This window comes from Asterias amurensis, chromosome 5, assembly GCF_032118995.1.
Source record: "Asterias amurensis chromosome 5, ASM3211899v1".
NCBI lineage: Eukaryota > Metazoa > Echinodermata > Asteroidea > Forcipulatida > Asteriidae > Asterias > Asterias amurensis.
Window position 1 is genome coordinate 18,820,985 of NC_092652.1, and position 19,117 is coordinate 18,840,101.

Below are 19,117 nucleotides of genomic sequence, written 5' to 3' on the forward strand. Positions count from 1 at the left end.
TGTATTCTACTTTTACAACATCTTTCTACCCATATGCATTTTATAACAAACGGTTACAGAACGCTTTTCAAAGACCAACTCGACCGATTCAAGGCAACGTGTTCCTTTAAACTTTTTATTGATATTCAGTTAGAAATGAAAACGGGCATACGCTGTAAAAACATCAAGGCATTGTCAAGTGTTCCTAGTGTGTATATATAGAGTAACAACAGGTCTGTATGCAACGGTAGCATGTATGATACTTTATCGAGCATTGAGATAATAACCATTTCCAAATGCAATAGTTAAGTATAGTGCAAGCATGATTACTGATGAAACTGAACCTGAAACAACACAACTACCAATGGTTAAGTTTTTTATAGGCCTACACAATGGTTTATACTGGAAACCGATTAATGTTTCTAATTCATCGTTCACATCTCAACATAATTCCCATCGGCATAATCAAGTATATTGCATACAGTTGCGTATTATACATTATTATTTAGACCAATAATTAGCTATAATTTACATAAATTAGCATATTATATTTGAATTACAAATGAGGCCACACTCTCATTCTGAAAACACCTGTTGGTTCCATACCGTTCCCCTTTATCAAGGGGCCGTAGGTGCCAGTAACACCCTGTGACAATTTCCTGCTTTATATACACAGAAACGGTAATAAGTAGGTTCCGTTCTAGCATAGCACAACAATATTACAATGAATCATGGTATGAAATACTTAAAGTCACTGGACACTTATTGGTAATTAATCAAAATAACTGTTCTAAGCATACAAACTTGGTAACGAGCCACGGGGAGTTGTCGATAGTATTACATAATATTGTGAGAAACGGTTCCCTCTGAATTAACATAGTTTTTGAGAAAGAGGTAATTTCTCACTGAATATTATTTAAAGACTTCAAGCCTGAAGTCACACACGTAACATGTAACAACGGTGGTTTTTCTTCATTATTCTCTTGCAACTTTAATGATCAATTAAATTACAAAACATGTTCAGTGCCTTTAAGGCAGTAATAATTGTAAGAGGTGAGGTTCGCATCTTGCACTTTCAGAGGTCGAGCTTCTTCAGAAAACTACTTGACAAAAAATACTATAACGGGAGTGCTTTAAAACTTGTACATAATATTATTTTTGTTTATCGTTTCAAATGTCTTGTTGATATTGTGGACACCTGAATAACGTAACTATCGTTCAAAAATTTAGGTCCTCGAAAAAAAAACTAGAAGCACTTCTGCTGTTGACGGCGTGCAATACTTTGACGTCATGGGATGATACTTTGTTATTATGGGTGCGTTCGATTAGCTTCCCTGGGTCGACCCCGGTGTGTGGTGGGGTTTTTTTCCCAGGACGAACGTGGGTAATTATCTGCACACGTTCGTCCTGGAAAAAGAAAACGCCATACACCGGGGTCGACCCAGGGAAGCTAAACGAACGCACCCATAGATCCAAGCTGCAACAAAAGCGGCTGTACACAAACAAAGAGCTGAACTCCCAACTTATAATGAATTAACGTGACTGGTGACGCAAGGATGGTCGGGTTTTTTTGCACATTGGAAATCTGTTTAATACTTCAATGGACTTAAGTTTCTTATTTATTGGAAACATTTTAAATGAATTTCAGCAAAGATTGTTGCCGTTTTCGTTCAAGTGGGAGATCAATCTTCAACAGCGCACATAGAGCAAGATAACAATACCAGTAAAAATAAACCTCACACACAATAATTGTTTAAAAACAAACAATCTTAAAGGTATTGGACACTATTGGTAATTACTCAAAATAATTATTAGCCTAAAACCTTACTTGGTAACGAGTAATGGGGAGAGGTTGATAGTATAAAACATAGTGAGAAACGACTCCCTCTGAAGTGACGTAGTTTTCGAGAAAGAAGTAATTTTCCACGAGTTTGATTTCGAGACCTCAGATTTAGAATTTTAGGTCTCGAAATCAAGCATCTGAAAACACACAACTTCGTGTGACAAGGGTGTTTTCACAGGTTTGTTATTTTATTCATATGTTGGAATACACTAAGTGAGAAGACTGGTCTTTGACAATAAATTACCAATAGTGTCCACTGTCTTTAAAGAAATTGAATTTAAAGATAATGTTAGATTTTAACAATATATTTTATATGTTATTATTTCATCAGTGTTGTGTACTATATTAAAATGACTTATATCTACAATTGCACCTGGAATATTTGTATGCATTCTACTTTAGTGAGAAGGGAAGGCTGTTTTAATTTGATTTGCTAGTTTTTCAAATTTGTATCATGTCATTGTTTCAACAAAAGTGGTCTCTTTAGATGTTGGACATGTACATGAAAGTGCAGACTGAGAACTTCGCCATAATGGTTAAAGCCATTGGACACTTTCGGTAAACAGTATTGTCCAAAGGCCCATACTTCGTGTATCACAACTGATATAAAATAATAATATAACAAACCTGTGAAAATTTAGGCTCCCTAATCGGTCATCGAAGTCGGGAGAAAACAACGGGGAAAACCAACCCTTGTTTCCGCACGTTTCGCCGTGTCATGGCGTGTGTGTAAAATAAATCCGTTGTTCTTGACAACGAGAATTGATAATTGTTTTAATGTTTTCTCGAAAAGTAAAGCATCTAATGGAATAATATTTCAAGAGAAGTCTTTCACCATTACCTTCTGTAAACCCTGTAAGTAATTTGTAAATCTGTGCCCTTTTTTTTCTATGCCGAAAGTGTATAATGGCTTTAAAGGAATACGTTGCCTTGGATCGGACGAGTTGGTCTATGAAAAGCGTTTGAAACCGTTTGCTATGAAATGTATATGGTTAGAAAGATGTTTTAAAAGTAGAATATAATGATCCACACAAGTATTACTCAAAATTGCACGGGTTTCATTTTACGTCGCGAACTAACACGGTCGGCCATTTATGGGAGTCAAATTTTTGACTCCCATAAATGGCCGACCGTGTTTTTCGACGAGGTAAAACGAAAACCACGCAATTTCGAGGCATATTTATGTAAATCTCATTGTATACTACGTTTACAACATCTTTCTAACCATACCGATTTCATAACAAACGGTTACAGAACGCTTTTCAACGACCAACTCGACCGATCCAAGGCAACTTGTTCCTTTAAGCGCGCACATCTTGTTGTAAAAAACGTTTACAGCTGTGAGCATTATATACGTACTATTCAACATTAATGGTGAGTCATGTACAATAATGTTGAAGTTTAATAACAAAACATTTATAGCAGGCCAGCCAAAGCGTGAAATTAAACTTTGGACGACATAGTTTGTTAATGGCTGGCACCCATGCTAGATGTATGGATCATGGGCTCATGAAGACGATTAATTACATACGTTTAGTCATAATCAACATTAGTTAAAAAATACATTTTATGGATAGATCTATTATCAACATGTTATTAAGGGAAGTGGACACTATTGGTAATTACTCAAAATATTGTTCAGCATAAAACCTTACTTGGTAATGAGTAATGGGGAGAGGTTGATGGTATAAAACATTGTGAGAAACGGCCCCCTCTGAAGTGAAGTAGTCTTCGAGAAAGAAGTATTTTTCCACGAATTTGATTTCGAGACCTCAGATTTAGAATTTGAGGTCTCGAAATCAAGCATAAAGCACACAACTGCGTGTGACAAGGGTGTTTTTTATTTCATTATTATCTCGCAACTTCGATGACCGATTGAGCTCAAATTTTCACAGGTTTGTTATTTTGTGCATATGTTGAGATACACCGAGTGAGAAGGCCGGTCTTCGACAATTACCAATAGTTGTCTTTAAATTTGTGTATAAACTTTGAAAATATTGGTTTTTGACCTTATTTGACCTTTTAACCTCAAAATTACCTTAAAATTCAGAATCAAGCTTGGCATTCATCCTAATCATCTTCAGGAGCCCATAATCCATACATCTAGCACGGATGCCAGCCATTATAACAAACTATGCGGTGGATTATTTTCTAGAGCACTTTTAAAAGTTTGGCTGGTCTACTATTAACAGAATCGAAAAGCAGATTAAGACGGTTTGACAACTAGTGAGTTATAATCTTTGCCAGATTGCTTCTTGAGCGACTTAACCCCTCGTTCTATCCGGTCGTATTTCTTATAAGCAGCGTTCTCCCATGCATTTTCAACCACGACAGTTTTACCAGACTGTCCCGCCTCCTCCCTTGCTGCCATGAGGCTGCGCATGAGGCGTGAGGACGCCGTGCGCCTCCGGTACCCCATCTCATCGATGGTCTCGTACAAGACCTCGTCCCCATCTAAGTTATCGTCAACCATCGCCTCGTTGAAGAGCTCTTGCACGGGGAGGAGAAAGCGAGACTCGTCCAGTTGCCTGGAGTTCCTCTTAGAGGAACCCTTCCGGTGGAGGCTGCTGCTGTTGAGCGTGCTGGAGGTACCCTCGTCCCCGGAAGAGAGGATGTTTTCCAGGGTAGTGTTAGCCGTGACCGAGGTCCACCGTGCCGACGAATCGTCATCGTCTGCATCGTACAATTTGAAATAGTGCGAGTCGTAGTTGCAGGGAAGTGGGAGACTTTCAAGGCACCGGGAAGAATCCAAGGAAGTCTGCCGGCACAGCTGAAGCCGACCACCACGCTGCTTCGAGTCGCCGTCGTGATCCGACAAATCCGGGAGCACACAATCAAGCTCCAGCTGGGTCGGATCCCGGACCAGTATTGTCTGTTTTCTCGCGGCCAACTCTTCAAGGATCCGGGTGTTCCGACTGAGGTTCATGAGTTCCATGTACAGACTGCTCCCCGTTGAGTGCCGATTACTGATAAAACTATTACACAGCGAAGGTGGGTTACTCACAACATCCGGGAGATCTCTATGCAGGACAGCAGAAGTCGTGTGCTCCAGCTCCCTTTGAGCCGGATGATCCGCGGTTACATGTACTTTTGGCGTAATGGCAGCGAAAGTAGGAACCATGGTCGAGTCGGAGATGTCAGAGGACATACGCTCTGCTTCTTCTCGCTCGTCGTTCCGGACTGCAAACATATTGACTGCAAAGTCACCTATGCCACAAGAGAACAAATAAATAAAATAAATTAATAAATCTCAATATGTGTACTATTCTTTCCAATTTGCTGTCATGACTCATACACGTTTTCTTAAGTCCACATTTGACACCAATCACTTGCAAACAAAGTTCTTGGTAAACCAAAAATATTCAGTGAAACTGGACCAACCATTAGGGTTTAAATGTAGTTAGTATAATAATCTCTAATTTGTATCGGTCTTAAAGGGAAAATTATACCTTTAGTTTGGGGGAACCTATGTTCGTTTGTTTTAATCCAAGAAAACAATGAAGACGTAGGCCTTATCAAACCATAACACGTGCACAATTAAATTTCGTTTCAAAAAGATTCGGCGAAAATCCAGAGCGGTTTAACAGATTAATCCCCAATAGGAATGTCGTTACTGCAGTAACGCTTCTCAGATTAAATTTTGTGTTGCATAAATATTGATAATAACAATTTCACATATTCGCCTTACTGAAAGTTATCCCAAAATCGTTTATACTATCGAAAGCTTATTAAGACTTCGAACCACTAAAAGTTGTTTATGTCATTATAGTAAGAGTGTTTAAAGGCAGTGGACACTATTGGTAATTACTCAAAATAATCATTAGCGTAAAACCTTTCTTGGTGACGAGTAATAGGGAGAGGTTGATGGTATAAAACATTGTGAGAAATGGCTCCCTCTGAAGTGCCATAGTTTTCGAGAAAGAAGTAATTTTCCACGAATTTGATTTCGAGACCTCAAGTTTAGAACTTGAGGTCTCGAAATCAACTATCTAAACGCACACAACTTCGTGTGACAAGGGTATTTTTTCTTTCATTATCATCTCGCAAGTTCGATGACCGATTAAGCTCAAATTTTCACAGGTTTATTATTTTATGCCTTTGTTGAGATACACCAACTCTGAAGGCTAGTCTTTGACAATTACCAATAGTGTCCACTGCCTTTAACAGACGTATATATTCCAACTAAAATTAAAAATTTTACAAAGAAGTCAGTTTCAGAATGACAAAGGTGTAATACGGTGATTGTTTTTTTTTGCTGAGCGAACTATGTGTTTATAACTTGTCCATCTTTACTTTCGTGTTTTCTTTATACCACTACTTCCTTGTAGTGGATTCAGTTATTCTTTTCCGTTTGTTCTTTGACAACTTTTGTTTTAGTTTCATTGTGTTTCACAGCGAAATCGTTTCCTCGTTTTCAACGTTTTAAAGGAACTGCCGTCGATTTCACCAATTTCTTTCTAATCCTAACTTAGGATTAATCATAGGGCTTAGGACGAGTTCAGTTCCGTATCCAAAGACGTAGGACGCATTGAACCAATGCTAAGTAAGGACGGGTTATTCGTCCTTACTCGAGATAAGATTTATCCTATAATTATATATAGCGTTTCGTGAAATCGGCTGCTGGTCACCTTTGGTGAATAATTAAAAGGTACAATGCAAACGGGGACAAAACAAGGAATGGTGCACAAGTGGGGCTTGTTTATATGACTCCTTATGGCTGTGAATCACATAGTTGAGTGCCCTGCACAGAAACCAATTCCCTATTTCGCAGAGCTGTATATACCTTTAAAGGCACTGGATACCTTTGGTAATTGTCAAAGACCAGTATTTTCATTTGGTGAACCCCCAGCATATTATGTGAACATTCGGACTCAATATTGGTCATCTATGTGGCAAGAGAATAAAATGACAGAAAAACACTATTGTTGCACAAATTTGTACGCTTCCGGATGCCTAAAATGGGTATTAGGCATAAAGTCTTTTAATATTTGAGAGAATAATTATAATCTTTCTCAAAAACTGCGTTCATTTAGAGGGAGCAGATTCTCACAATGTTGTATGGTAACTGTCCTACATTGCTCGTAACAAGCCGAACGAAGTGACACAGACTAATTATAAGCTAAAGTCCGAGTAAATCTAAACCAAGGTATATAATAATATTTATGAAATGTTTACCCGTAACAGAATCATTTGTATTCCTGAAGGTCACTGTGTTAAATGCACCCGGTCCCGTCGGTGGTGGCGCCATTCGCTGATGAAGATGTCCCATTTCCACTTGTTTCATTCTGTAAAGAAATTGAACAAAAAAGCAAATCAGAGATTTCATTATGTGGTTCACATCAGTCATTTTGCGATGACAAACACGTATTGGCTCAGTGCCATGACGTTGATAGTCGGGTGCCTTAACGGATTACTCATATTACTCATATATGTTTGGTGTGTTTGAGTTGAAAAGAACTGTGGTACATTACCACACAACACAACTAGGATTCTCTTCGAAAGTTTATCCTCCCACCTACACTGGATCTGAACAAACTGTTGGCAAAGGGCCGACCTCTTATAACACCTTATTTCCCATATAATTACATTGAAAAATTACAACCACGATTGCGCAATTATCAACACCCAATCGGTGTATTAAATGAACAAGTTGATGTGCAACACGCAGGGCGCTGCGTTCTGTGGAGGAAGGGCGTGGTTGAGTTATTCGGTCTGTAATTAAAAAAAAAAAAAAAAAAAAAAAAGGCAAGACGGCTTGCCCAATTTTGAAATGAAACTTACTCTAAGGTTACGAAGAGGCGAACTGGCAAAACGGTTACTAGCCTACTTCTTACATGATACATAACAATAAAGTTATGAAGAGGGATCTCTACGGGGCTTTATTTAATGGTTGGCACAGGGGGAAGGACGCGTGACGCATCGGCCCGGGGGGGGGGGCTCGAGGGGGGGAATGTCACCCCAGCCACGACCCCTTGTTTAGTCACCCTCTGCTTCGTTTCCTGCCAGTAACATTTCAGAAATCTCAAAGTGTGGTTTCCCGATGTCGGTTTTTGTTGCATTGTTGGGTTTGATGCATTGAAGAACGTGATTATTTCATTCTGAGACGCCAAAGGGTTGCTTGACATTTTATGTACAGTTCTGTGGGTTTGGATTGTTAACAAGGTTGAGGAATTAAAGGAACACGTTGCCTTGTATCGGTCGAGTTGGTCTTTGAAAAGCGTTTGTTATAATATGCATATGGGTAGAAAGATGCTGTAAAAGTAGAATACAATGATCCACACAAACATGCCTCGAAATTGCACGGTTTTCCTTTACCTCATCGACTAACACGGTCAGCCATTTATGGGAGTCAAATTTTTGACTCCCATAAATGGCCGACCGTGTTAGTTCGCACAGTAAAAGGAAAACCACGCAATTTCGAAGCAAACTTGTGTGGATTATTGTATTCTACTTTTAAATTATCTTTCTAACCATATGCATTTTATAACAAACGGTTACAAACGCTTTTTTATAGACCAACTCGTCCGATCCAAGGCAACGTGTTCCTTTAAGGCAATGGACACGTTTGGCATTTTGTAAAAAAAGATACAAAAAGACCAATATTCTCACTTGGTGTTCCCCTAAATAAGCATAAAACAACAAATCTGTGAAATTTTTCACTCAATATTGGTCATCAAAGTTGCCAGAGACTAATGCATTGAAACCGCTTTTGTTGCTACAAGTTTGTGTGCTTTCCTAAGAAGCCGTCTTGCCTTTTAAAAGACCTAAAAGAACTAATTTTAATATTTGAGTGAGAAATACCTCTTTCTCAAAAAAAAAAAAATAGGCCTACGTTACTTCAGAGGGAGCCGTTCCTCAAAAAAAAAAAAACAAAAAAAAAAAAAAAAAAAACACGCTTTTCTTTATTTTAAAGCTAGCCCTTGTGTGTCTTTTCACATGGATTTATGTTGCACACAAGGCAATGTGTTTTGCATTAAGGTTGTTCTATAATGTAGGTCTCTACATTTCATATCCGTCTGATAAGTTGATATCGTACGCACCAGCACCTCATTGGTCGCAAAGCGTCATCAATATGGAAGACACGGCAGGAAGGGGGGTCAAATGAAAACGTGTTTCAGAGTCGGGAATGTCCTTCAAAGTATGGAACCACCTGGATCTATCAATTAAGTATTGTGGGGGGGGGGGTAGTAATGTAGGTCTGCAGTTTGATTCAAAGAATATAACTTAACCTAGATTTTGAAGAAGATAGATGCTTTTTGGGGTTACTCTCTAAATAATTATAAATGTTGCTTTTTGAACTTATAAAGGGATGGACCTCCCTATACGGTCACCAACAATAGGGATACTACCTTCAATGGTGTTTTTAACAGCCATTTCAGACCGACTCGCCACTCCTTTATTCCGATTCATAACTTCCCTTTTAGGGGATAACTGTATTAAGTAAGGAAAGGTACTAGGACCTTTCTTGTCTGTACATTTTGTTCAATAAATTGTGTCCTCCCATGGAACTTTGCCAAGGGTCAAATCGCATACACACCAAACGGTTGTGCGAAATAGATTTGTCATTAAGTAGGCAACCTTTTATGTATTGGACTGGTCAATTTGTGTGCATATAAGCTTGCGCGTCGCTTATAGCTAGTCTATGGAGTGTTGACCTCAACCACATTCCCAGGGGTGATCGATCTCGTCCCGCCATCTTTTTTACTAGCGTGCCTCGCTCTCTCGTAATCTCATGGGGTGTGTTGGCGGTCGTAACCAATAAATGTTTCGGTCAATGGCCAGGGATCAACCTATGGCAAGATCAACCGAAACGGTGTAATGGTTATGACCGCCAAAACGCACCCCTGGAACTTGTTCATATCTACGTGCCCCGTTCAAGTATCATGGTAACCGCAAAAAGACTCTAAGCTTCAAGTCAAAGGACAACTGGTCCCCTCTCACTCTTCTTCGATCTAGTGACTTTTATCAAACTGTATTTTGAACGTTGCTAAGAAAAAAGGGAGATGGCTCGTTCGTGACGTCAAATTTATTCAACGTAACTGGAAAATTGTAGTCACCCTTTGGGGGTAAAAGTGCACTCTGGTCATCAATCAGGACACGTCATATTCAGCTGACTTCACGGACTGTACCATACATCAACCCAGATCGAGTACTTCTTATTAGTCATCTGCACCGTGTCCCCCCCCCCCCCCCCCACATAAACACACCCCTTCGGCCCTTCCATGGTAAAACAGCATAACTAAGACATTGACATTTTGAGAAAATCAAGTAATGCGAAGCTGTTTTGCCATAACGTTGTTCAAGATTGTATTATTAGATTGTCAATGAGCCTTTTGAGATATGGCGGGCACTATATAGGAGTGCACCGTTTGGTTTGGGTGTGTACGGGGACAAGATTACCCAAATCCAATAGTGCCACAGTATACTGTGTCCACCAAACGGCGCGAACGTCTCAGGCCTCTTTCAAACGGATTCGAACTGCCTCTAGCTGCCGGGCAACCTCGGTAGTCTAGTTGGTAAGACACTGCTCTAGATTTGCAAGGGTCGTGGGTTCGATTCCCACCCGAGTAACATGCCTGTGATATTTTTTCACAGGACTCGGGAAAGTACTGAGTTACAGTGCTAACACACATCGGTGTATGGGTAAAAAAACAAAATTAATAAATAAATGTTGTGAAAATTCGGAGGAGATGGTTTTTCTTGTTCTAAGGCAGTGTTTCTTATTTGCGTTTGTGTCTTACCCAAGCAGTTGAGCGTGGTGTATTCCTCCAGCGGAGTTCCGGGCAAAGTACAGAGCTGCAATCATCATAGTGATGAAGAGTAAAGACAGCACACCCATGGCTATAAACGGGAAGATTCCGGAATCTAGAAACAACTCGGACTTCTTCTCGTTCGGATCTGTTCCAGAAACCGGAGCAACACAAAATAAATCATAGTGGGCTTGCGATTATGAAGTCTTTATAAAATGCATTCTTGAAGTTACAGTGTTCGGTTTGCTGTAGCACCATACACTGTCAAAACTATCCGTAAAATTTACGGCACTTTACCTGGCAGCTAGGGTGCCAGGTAAAGTGCCGTAAGTTTCACGGTGGAAGTTTTGTAAATTGGGCCTTGAAGGAGTAGTTTACAAAACTTCCACCGTGTAACTTATGGCACAATACCAGGGGTGGATTTCACAAAGAGTTAGGACTAGTCTTATCTCGAGTTAGGACCAGTTACTCGTCCTAACTTGGGACTATCCATGCAATTTGTATATCTCCTAGGACTAGTCCTATGTTAGGACTAGTCCTAACTCTTTGTGAAATCGACCCCTGGCACCCTAGCTGCCAGGTAAAGTGCCGTAAATTTCACGGATATTTTTTACAGTGTATGTGTATTTACTTTGCTATGTAGATTTTGTTGCGAATGAAATACGATGTTCCAACTTCCAACTTGTCATCTGTTTCGAGAAAAGAATGTAGTGATTAAAACGAGGGGATTCTTTTGACGAACAACAGCGACAACGACAATAATAGAGACAAGCAACGACACAAACGAGAAAATCGACAACAGCATCAAGACCAAACAGTGCCCCAATGAGGTCAATGAATACATCTTTGGTTGATAGGTCTTTCGCATTAGTAGTAGCAGCATCAGCAGAGAGAAGAAACAAAGAAAACAAAAGTAAAAACTACCAAGTAACTTGGAATATTCTCGACATTATATTTCCAATGTACTGCTCCCGCAATATTCTATTAATAAATCAAAACACCTTCCGCTGAATTTATGGCGAACATCGAGGTGTTGGGATTGTGAGTTGTGGAAGGGTTGGGGTGGCACTGTTGTATTGGAGTATAGGGTTCATGCTAGCCTCATTAATTTTCTCTTCCCGTGTAAGGAATCGAGGCTAGGGTTTATGCTTGGTGTTCTTATTCGGATAATGATTTATCTATAAATGTCTTACATAGTTTATTCAAGGGAAACTCCTCCTCCCTATCTACGACTTTACTTTCCATTGTCGTTGCCGGTATCTCATCCACCACACCAACAGAGTCCCTCTCCGGGTAAGGTTTACGTGGAGCCAACGAATCCAACGTATCCTCAACCTCCTCAGCCGGTGGTAGGGCACCTGAGGGACCGCGGACCTCGTCCGAGTTGACTCCCGTATGGCCCCCGGCGTGGAACTCCTTCTTCGGTGGGAGAGGACGGGTGATGGATAGCGTCTCGTGAGGAGCGATGGGTGGTTCCGTCGCGTTTGAGCCCTGGCTGTTCGGGTTGCCTTGTTCCCTCGCTATAACGAGGTCTTGGCCGATGGTTGTCGGCACGTTCTCTCCTGCAAACGAGGTATTTGGAAGAAGAGGAGAGTAATATGATATACAGAAAGGTTTCCGGTAACACACTGTAAGAGAGAAACGCAGGTTTTTCACAAGGATTGTGTGTATCATTGTGTTGTAGAGCAGACTATGAGACATGCATTCCCCGCCTCTTTTATTTTTAGCGACTCTCATTTGTACCTAGGGCAACCTGTCTGGCTGCAGATATAGCCGTATACACCTCCTTAATCATTGACTATCAGTTCGTAGTAAGTGATCCATACATCAACGTTTGGCTTTGGCCCTTTTCGAAACGACGGATTCGGCTTTGGATCCGGCTCAGGCTAGTTTTGCCCTGCCGTTTGATTTGACAATATTATTGCGCGTGCTTTGCGTATACGCACGTGGGGCCTCAGGCGAAAGAACGGAGCTTGGAGCCGAAGCCTATCATTCTACTTTGGAGGGATTTGTTCTTAAAATTGGACTCCCGTTGGTCTGCAGTCTTTCATCGTGCTTCAGCTATATTGGGCTTGTGGCTTTCTTTATTTGCACAACTGGCTAGTAAAATTTGCCACAATTATTGACAATGGCCAGCTTGGTCACCATCATGTGCACAAATTAATAATGTCATGATTTGCCTTTTTGTTTATACTGTATAGTCACTTCGTGATATTAATGCATTTTTTTTATTGACCATTAAGTTAAAAGGTATCTGATAGTCACATTTTAAAGACAATGTACGCTATTGGTAAATGTCAAAGACCAGTCTCCTCACCTGGTGTAACTCAACATATGCATAATATAACAAACCTGTGAAAATTTGAGGTAGATTGGTCGTCGGAGTTCCGAGATAATTATGAAAGAAAAAAACACCCTTGTCACACGAAGTTGTGTGCTTTCAGACGCTTGATTTCGAGACCTCAAATTCTAAAATTGAGGTCTCTAAATCAAAATTCGCGGAAAATTTCTTCGTTCTCGAAAACTCCGTCACTTCAAAGGCAGCCGTTTCTCAAAATGCTTTATACTGTCAACCTCTCCCCATTTCTCATTACGAAGTGAGGTTTTTTTGCTGATAATATTTCGAGCAATTACGAATAGTGTCCACTGCCTTTAAGGTAAAAGGTATCTGATAGCCACATTTTAACAGTCCCTCGAAGTTGGAAATCAACCAGAGAAATAAACCCACCTTTAGTGCATGGTTTATCGAGCATCACTTTTGTGTTGTTGGATACAGCTCCAGTTCCAATGGCTTTTGCTCTGGAATAAAACGTTTAACAAGTTAAATGTAAACCAACATTTTAAACAGACAAATATAATTAGCTGTCGCGAACTGCTTACCCACAGTTCACATTACATGTAATTTGAAATGCAAACACAAGTTAATGGCCTGACGCTTCGAGCCTTTTCTCTGAGGCTAAATGAAAATTCAACAAAATAAACAAAAACAGCCAACCAACATCACACTGTTTCAGTTTGTGGATGGCTTTTGATAAGTGAATCAATTTTTTTAGCGTAGTTTACTTTTACCAACGAGTTGTACACTGCTTGGGCGTCTGTTTTTTATTAGATGGCTCTGTAGACGAAACCCTGATGATGCCTGGAACCCTCTCGATCAGTCCCTGTCTCCCATAAGGGGCTTCACTGGGACGTTTCTCGGGAGTCTACCATTGGATACACGCCAACATGAATGTTTGCCACTGATGGCGACATACCATAACTGATCATTTGGCAGCCTATAGTTTAGTAAAAAAAGTCCGACGAAATAAAACCCATCCAGTTGTTTTGTTTCCTTTTTCTATGGCATCACATTTCTGGAACTCATCCATGTATCCATCCCTCTTTTATTGTCATTTCCAATCAAAAACAATCTCTCTTTTATTCCTACCCTCTTCTCCCCCTTCCAGTCCGCCGTATAGAGCCCACTCATCGAAACTGCAGCGGGTTGAGTTTGCCGTTTAGGTACTCATGAGAAATGACGTTTCAGCGTAAATTCCAATTAACATATTGTGTATCTTTAGGTGTGTGAAATTAAGCAACATTATTATGTGTCTGACCTCATCACATATTTTGTTCAGATTAAGCCATGGGTCTGAGCAATCAACCCTTACCGTCACTCCTGTATGCAGAGAAGAAACAATAAACGTGTCGATGTGTGTTTATTTAAGTTCAAAACTAACATGTATAAAACGTAAAACGTTTGCGCCGTGTAGTTTGTCTTTCAGATTCATACACTGGTCTAATCAATCGATCCCTTAAGTTGTACTCCTGTGTGCAGAGAAAAAAAGATGGACCATAATGTTTTACGGCTTCGCTTAAAAGTTCGACCCCAATTCAAACGGCCTAGTTTGCAGCTGTGCTAAAGCCACGCAGACACAAAACACCAGATTATTACACTAGTGATTCAAAGGAACTCGGGAGCTGCTAGTCACCACTCCAGCTGTTTACGAAGGACTTTGGCAATAATCCAAAAGGCCTCTCTTTCAAGCTTTAAGGGACGCCTTTCGACTACAACTCGTTTAGTTTCAAGAACCCCTTAAATAATAACGTCAAGAATCAGAGTAATTGACCAAAATGGCCACCTGTCTTTTTGCAGTATACAAGGGATGAGAATGTCTTTACCAGTTTGTTGAGAGTTTGTGACGAAGTCCTACAGCTTTATTGAACTAATTCACACACCCAGTTCCACGGTGCATCCTGTAGACCATTTTACGGGCGGACTATTGACTGTAACAACCCCCCGACCCAACGAATGTTGTCATCACGTTGAGGGTCAATGCGTAAAGGGTTCCCATCAGGGATCGACCAATATTCATGCGCCAAGCTCATTACCATAGTTTGTAAACCCACAAATAATTGTTAATGTTAACGTTTTGGAGGTCATGCAACTAATAGATTGTGGTTAACATAAGAATATATCGCAACCTGGGGTTCTGGGTTTTCACCTTTTGGAGAGATTTGATAAAATAATGTGGGCTTTAGAAAAAGTTGGTCCTCTTAAGCTTGGGAATTGGAGGAGTGCCTCACAAAAACGAGCCGCGGCAAGTCGTTTTTCGACCTGCCAAAAAATAAAAATAAATCTGCAGTTTAGTGGTCTGATTATTATTATTATTGTTTTTTTTCTCAGTTTCCAAGAAGCTGAGAGACTATACAAATGTTTTCTGCGAATGTTTGAATATTTAGCATGTAGCACTGTTTGTTATAATTATGGGAGTCTATCTGGAGTGGTGCAACCACCAGGGATATGATTTCAAAAGCACCACGTGCGTCCTTCAAAATGGCGGTCTTGATAGTTACTGAACTCACATGCGTGAGCTTACAAATTATCCAGTCATTTATTCCCGGAAAATGTAAGTTTGTAGAGTTGTTGAAAGAAGTGGTTTCTTCATACGGTCCCCCATGTTAAACTTTATAAGCTGCCCAATAACATTTGGGCATTTAAAGCCATTGAGGACACTTTCTGAACAGAACAAAAACTAAAAATTCACAGATTTACAAATAACTTACAGGGTTTACAGAAGGTATGGTGAAAGACTTCCCTTGAAATATTATTCCATGAAATGCTTTACTTTTTGAGAAAACATTAAAACAATATCAATTCACGATATCGGGTTTTTTTCTCCCGACTCCGATGACCGATTGCGCCTAAATTTTCACAGGTTTGTTATTTTAAATATAAGTTGTGATACACGAAGTGTGGGCCTTTGGACAATACTGTTTAGCGATGTTGTGCGATTGCTTTAAGTAATTCAGAATGACTAACGAAATAGACTAAACGAAACAAGAGTGTTTCGCACATTCATTTGAGTGAAACATGTTTAGGTGCTCTCGAAAAGCAGGCTTTAGGCAAAGTATACACTTGGTTTTAATAAACGGCCAATTAAACGGCCTATATAAATGTAGACGGCCTATATAAATGTAGACATGTACAATTTAATTGGTCGTGTTTTTTATTGTTTTTTTAATGTCGCCGAAAATCCGGAGCGAATAATGTTCGCGCAGGTAGAATAATCCCTAAATAGGAATACACAATCTGAGAAGCGTTACTGACAGTAACGCTTATCAGATTTAAATTTTGGAACATACAAACTAAAATCATGTCACATACTTCAAATCGAAATAGTTCTCAAAATGTTTATACTCCCTGCTGTAGGTTTTTAACCAAAATTTGTTTACTGCCGTTAATTATAAGAGTGATCGCCAAACGTAAACCCTCTCTTTATAAATCAGAAAATCCCTGAAAAACAGAGCCAAAGATTGTTTAGTACACCTTTGAGAGTGCACCGTCAACACCACTCACCGGTAAAGAAGGTCCCTAAATGGAAATTGAGTCACGCTAAAGACCGTTAAATCACACCGGTGACAGGGGGCAGGCACTCCCCGAGTAAAACATGATTAAAGGACAGCGACAACATGTGTATCTAAACTTTAATCAATCATGGATGTACTTTTAACATTACAATCTAGCCGTGCAACCATAAACAATAAGATGTTCTGGCGCACGCTTAAAGGTATATGTAAAAAAAAATCTCGTACGCTAAAACAAGCGCTTGACCTACGACCACGGGCGTCATAAAAGCTCTCTTTAGAATGTTTCAACGGCAAGATGCAGAGCTATGAAATATATGGCGTCACTGTCACTGTAGGTCAATTACCGTCACTTGCCCCTCTCTCCGAAATCAACCTGTGGCTTGCAATTCAAGAGTCATTGAGCATGAAATACATTAGCTCAACACAATCCTTAAGTCCTTGGAAACCCTATCAGGCTAATAATAATATTATAAGCCTTCAATTTTCTAATTTTGACTTCCGGGGCTTCTACGTCATTTTCAACCGATTATGGGTAATTTGTGTTTACATATAGGCCGTATTTAAATTCCTACTGACCCAGCAATGGGTCAGGACTTTGCAATGGGTCAGGACCCACGTGATCCGGATCCGACCCGGGAGTTTTTAAGAGTTCATTTTCAACCGAATCCTATCCTAATAATACTGTTATCATGGTTACCAATCATAATGGAGGACATTGACATTTTCGCCAATTTTTATCCACAGAGCATTGATAATGCGCACATCCGCTGTGCAGTGGAAGTCGCTGGGAATGTACACTATACGACTATTTGATGTGTTTTTTAATAAGTCTGAAAATCAGCCAGGGGGAATTCATAACGCAACGTTTCCGCTATTGGTTTGATTTGTTTGCCTTTTTCGATCATCTTTTTTTCCCCGCTTAGCGGGGACCAACATAGTTAATACAACGACGTGTCCCTATGCTGTATTACGGTGACTAATGGTAAGTAGCAAAAATTTTGAAAAAAGTCGCTAGATATAAAAATGACAACGGACATTATTTCGTCGGCTAATTCCTGGAACCAAACCTCTATATAACAACAACAACAACAACAACAACAACAACATTAACAACAATAACATTATCAATAAAAGTAATAACCGCAACTACAATATCAGCAACAACAACAACAGCACGAAACAGTGCTCATGACGTCAAATTCGCACTTGGTAGCCATCTTGAATTTCTTCCATGCAAACGAGAACTGGAAGACCTTTCCATTGTTAACAAACACCGGCCGCCATTTTGTAAGGGCTGCACAAAAAATAAGTTGGCACTAATCATCACTGTTTAGTAACCATTTAAATGTATATTTGTTATGTTTGAAGTGATCTTTGTGTTGGTTAAACCCCATTTGATTTGACAGCAGTGGTACGTCAGTTGATCAAGATTGTACATTGTAAAAATAAAAAAATAAAAAATAATATCAAGATGCGTTGGGTTTGCAGAAACAGTAGGAGGTGCCAAATAATTAAGCCGCTTACTACAGACTTTTGACAGGCAACTTCTCCCCTTAAACTAAAAATATTTAACCCGTAATGTGGTATCCAGGAAGAACTTTATTGTCTGCAGTATATAGATTGTACTTGGCACGTTCTGCTCATGATGGTGGTACACAGTGGAACGCCGTTATAGTGTTAATAATATATCCGCTATTACGTTGTTTCGTTATTGCATGGAAGGATTTGGTTCTTATATCGGCAAGTTGTGGTAGGCTTACTGTTATACTAGGTTGTATGCTTGAGTACGCTTTTTGTCTAACCTTGGACAGTGCTAGAGTGACCTGTTATGAGCACAATATGATTCTTAAAATCACAGAATAATAACTTTCTCCAGTTGATGTGCATCGTGTGCCATTGGGTTTTCCACGAACAGTAACAGAAATTCAAAACACACTGCCCCAATGTATTATTTTCCCCGTGATTTCCTAAAGCCTGTATTCACCTGCAAGGTCTAGTCACCTTCCTATTCACAACTTGTCTCTGCAACTCTCCAAACACGGCCATTTCCATCCACAAAACGATCACCAACATCCACATCAGTCTCCTAAATTCCATTTTGTGACCGTCTTGATACAGTAAAGTCCGTTAAGTTCTCACGAAAACCACGATTTCAAATGGTCCAAAGTTTGTTAGTAGTAGACATGCAGTAGGCGAGCCCCGCCATGTTAAATGTTCTTAGCCTCTTGACTGTATGACGAAGTTAGAATTCTCTCAGTTTGTGCCTCGGCTGTCTTCGTAATACGTGGGCATGACTGTACTCTCTGGTAAACGGGAGTTTGGTCTGGTTAAAAGTTCAGATGACTCATCACTAACGAACACCCCCCCCCCTCCCATACCCCTCCCTCTCGACCCCCACCCGTTCATAATCAATGAAACAAGTGGCTTACAATATGCATTAGTGTTGATAAACTAAACACGATGAAATCCACACCCTTTAACAAAGATACGAACTGTGCGTCTCTTAAAAAAGATAAAGTTTTAGCAATGTTTTTTTTTTTTTTTTTAAACAACTACTTGCCTTTTCTGGCTAAGCTTTCTTGTTGCTAACGAAACAGTGGACAGTTTGTGGCTATATTTGTTTCCGTCTCCAGTTTTGATCAGCATCACAATACGTTTGGGTGGGGAAAAAGCCCCAATAAATATGTGGACTTCT

The 19,117-nt window shown here is 39.9% G+C and overlaps 1 protein-coding gene across 1 annotated transcript; it reads right to left on the bottom strand.

The window, feature by feature from the left end:
* Window positions 1–3,081: 3,081 nt before the first annotated feature.
* LOC139937569 (uncharacterized) lies at window positions 3,082–18,629 on the bottom strand. Its single transcript, XM_071932775.1, has 6 exons — window positions 18,407–18,629; window positions 13,301–13,371; window positions 11,766–12,134; window positions 10,564–10,720; window positions 6,998–7,107; window positions 3,082–5,029 (listed from the first exon to the last, which is right to left on the bottom strand). Exons 1-6 carry the CDS (start codon window positions 18,517–18,519, stop codon window positions 4,029–4,031), a joined length of 1,821 nt encoding a protein of 606 aa, XP_071788876.1. The 5' UTR covers window positions 18,520–18,629; the 3' UTR covers window positions 3,082–4,028.
* Between the last annotated feature and the right edge of the window lie 488 nt (window positions 18,630–19,117).

What these genes read in the sequence shown, in the direction of transcription:
- LOC139937569 (XM_071932775.1), bottom strand. Translation starts at nt 18,519, where the DNA reads ATGGAATTTAGGAGACTGATGTGGATGTTGGTGATCGTTTTGTGGATG. An exon ending in CGATAAACCATGCACTAAAG is followed by an intron (nt 12,135 to 13,300) that starts GTGGGTTTATTT and finishes CCTCGTTTGCAG; the next exon opens with GAGAGAACGTGCCGACAACC. An exon ending in GTTTCCCTTGAATAAACTAT is followed by an intron (nt 10,721 to 11,765) that starts GTAAGACATTTA and finishes TTTCTGGAACAG; the next exon opens with ATCCGAACGAGAAGAAGTCC.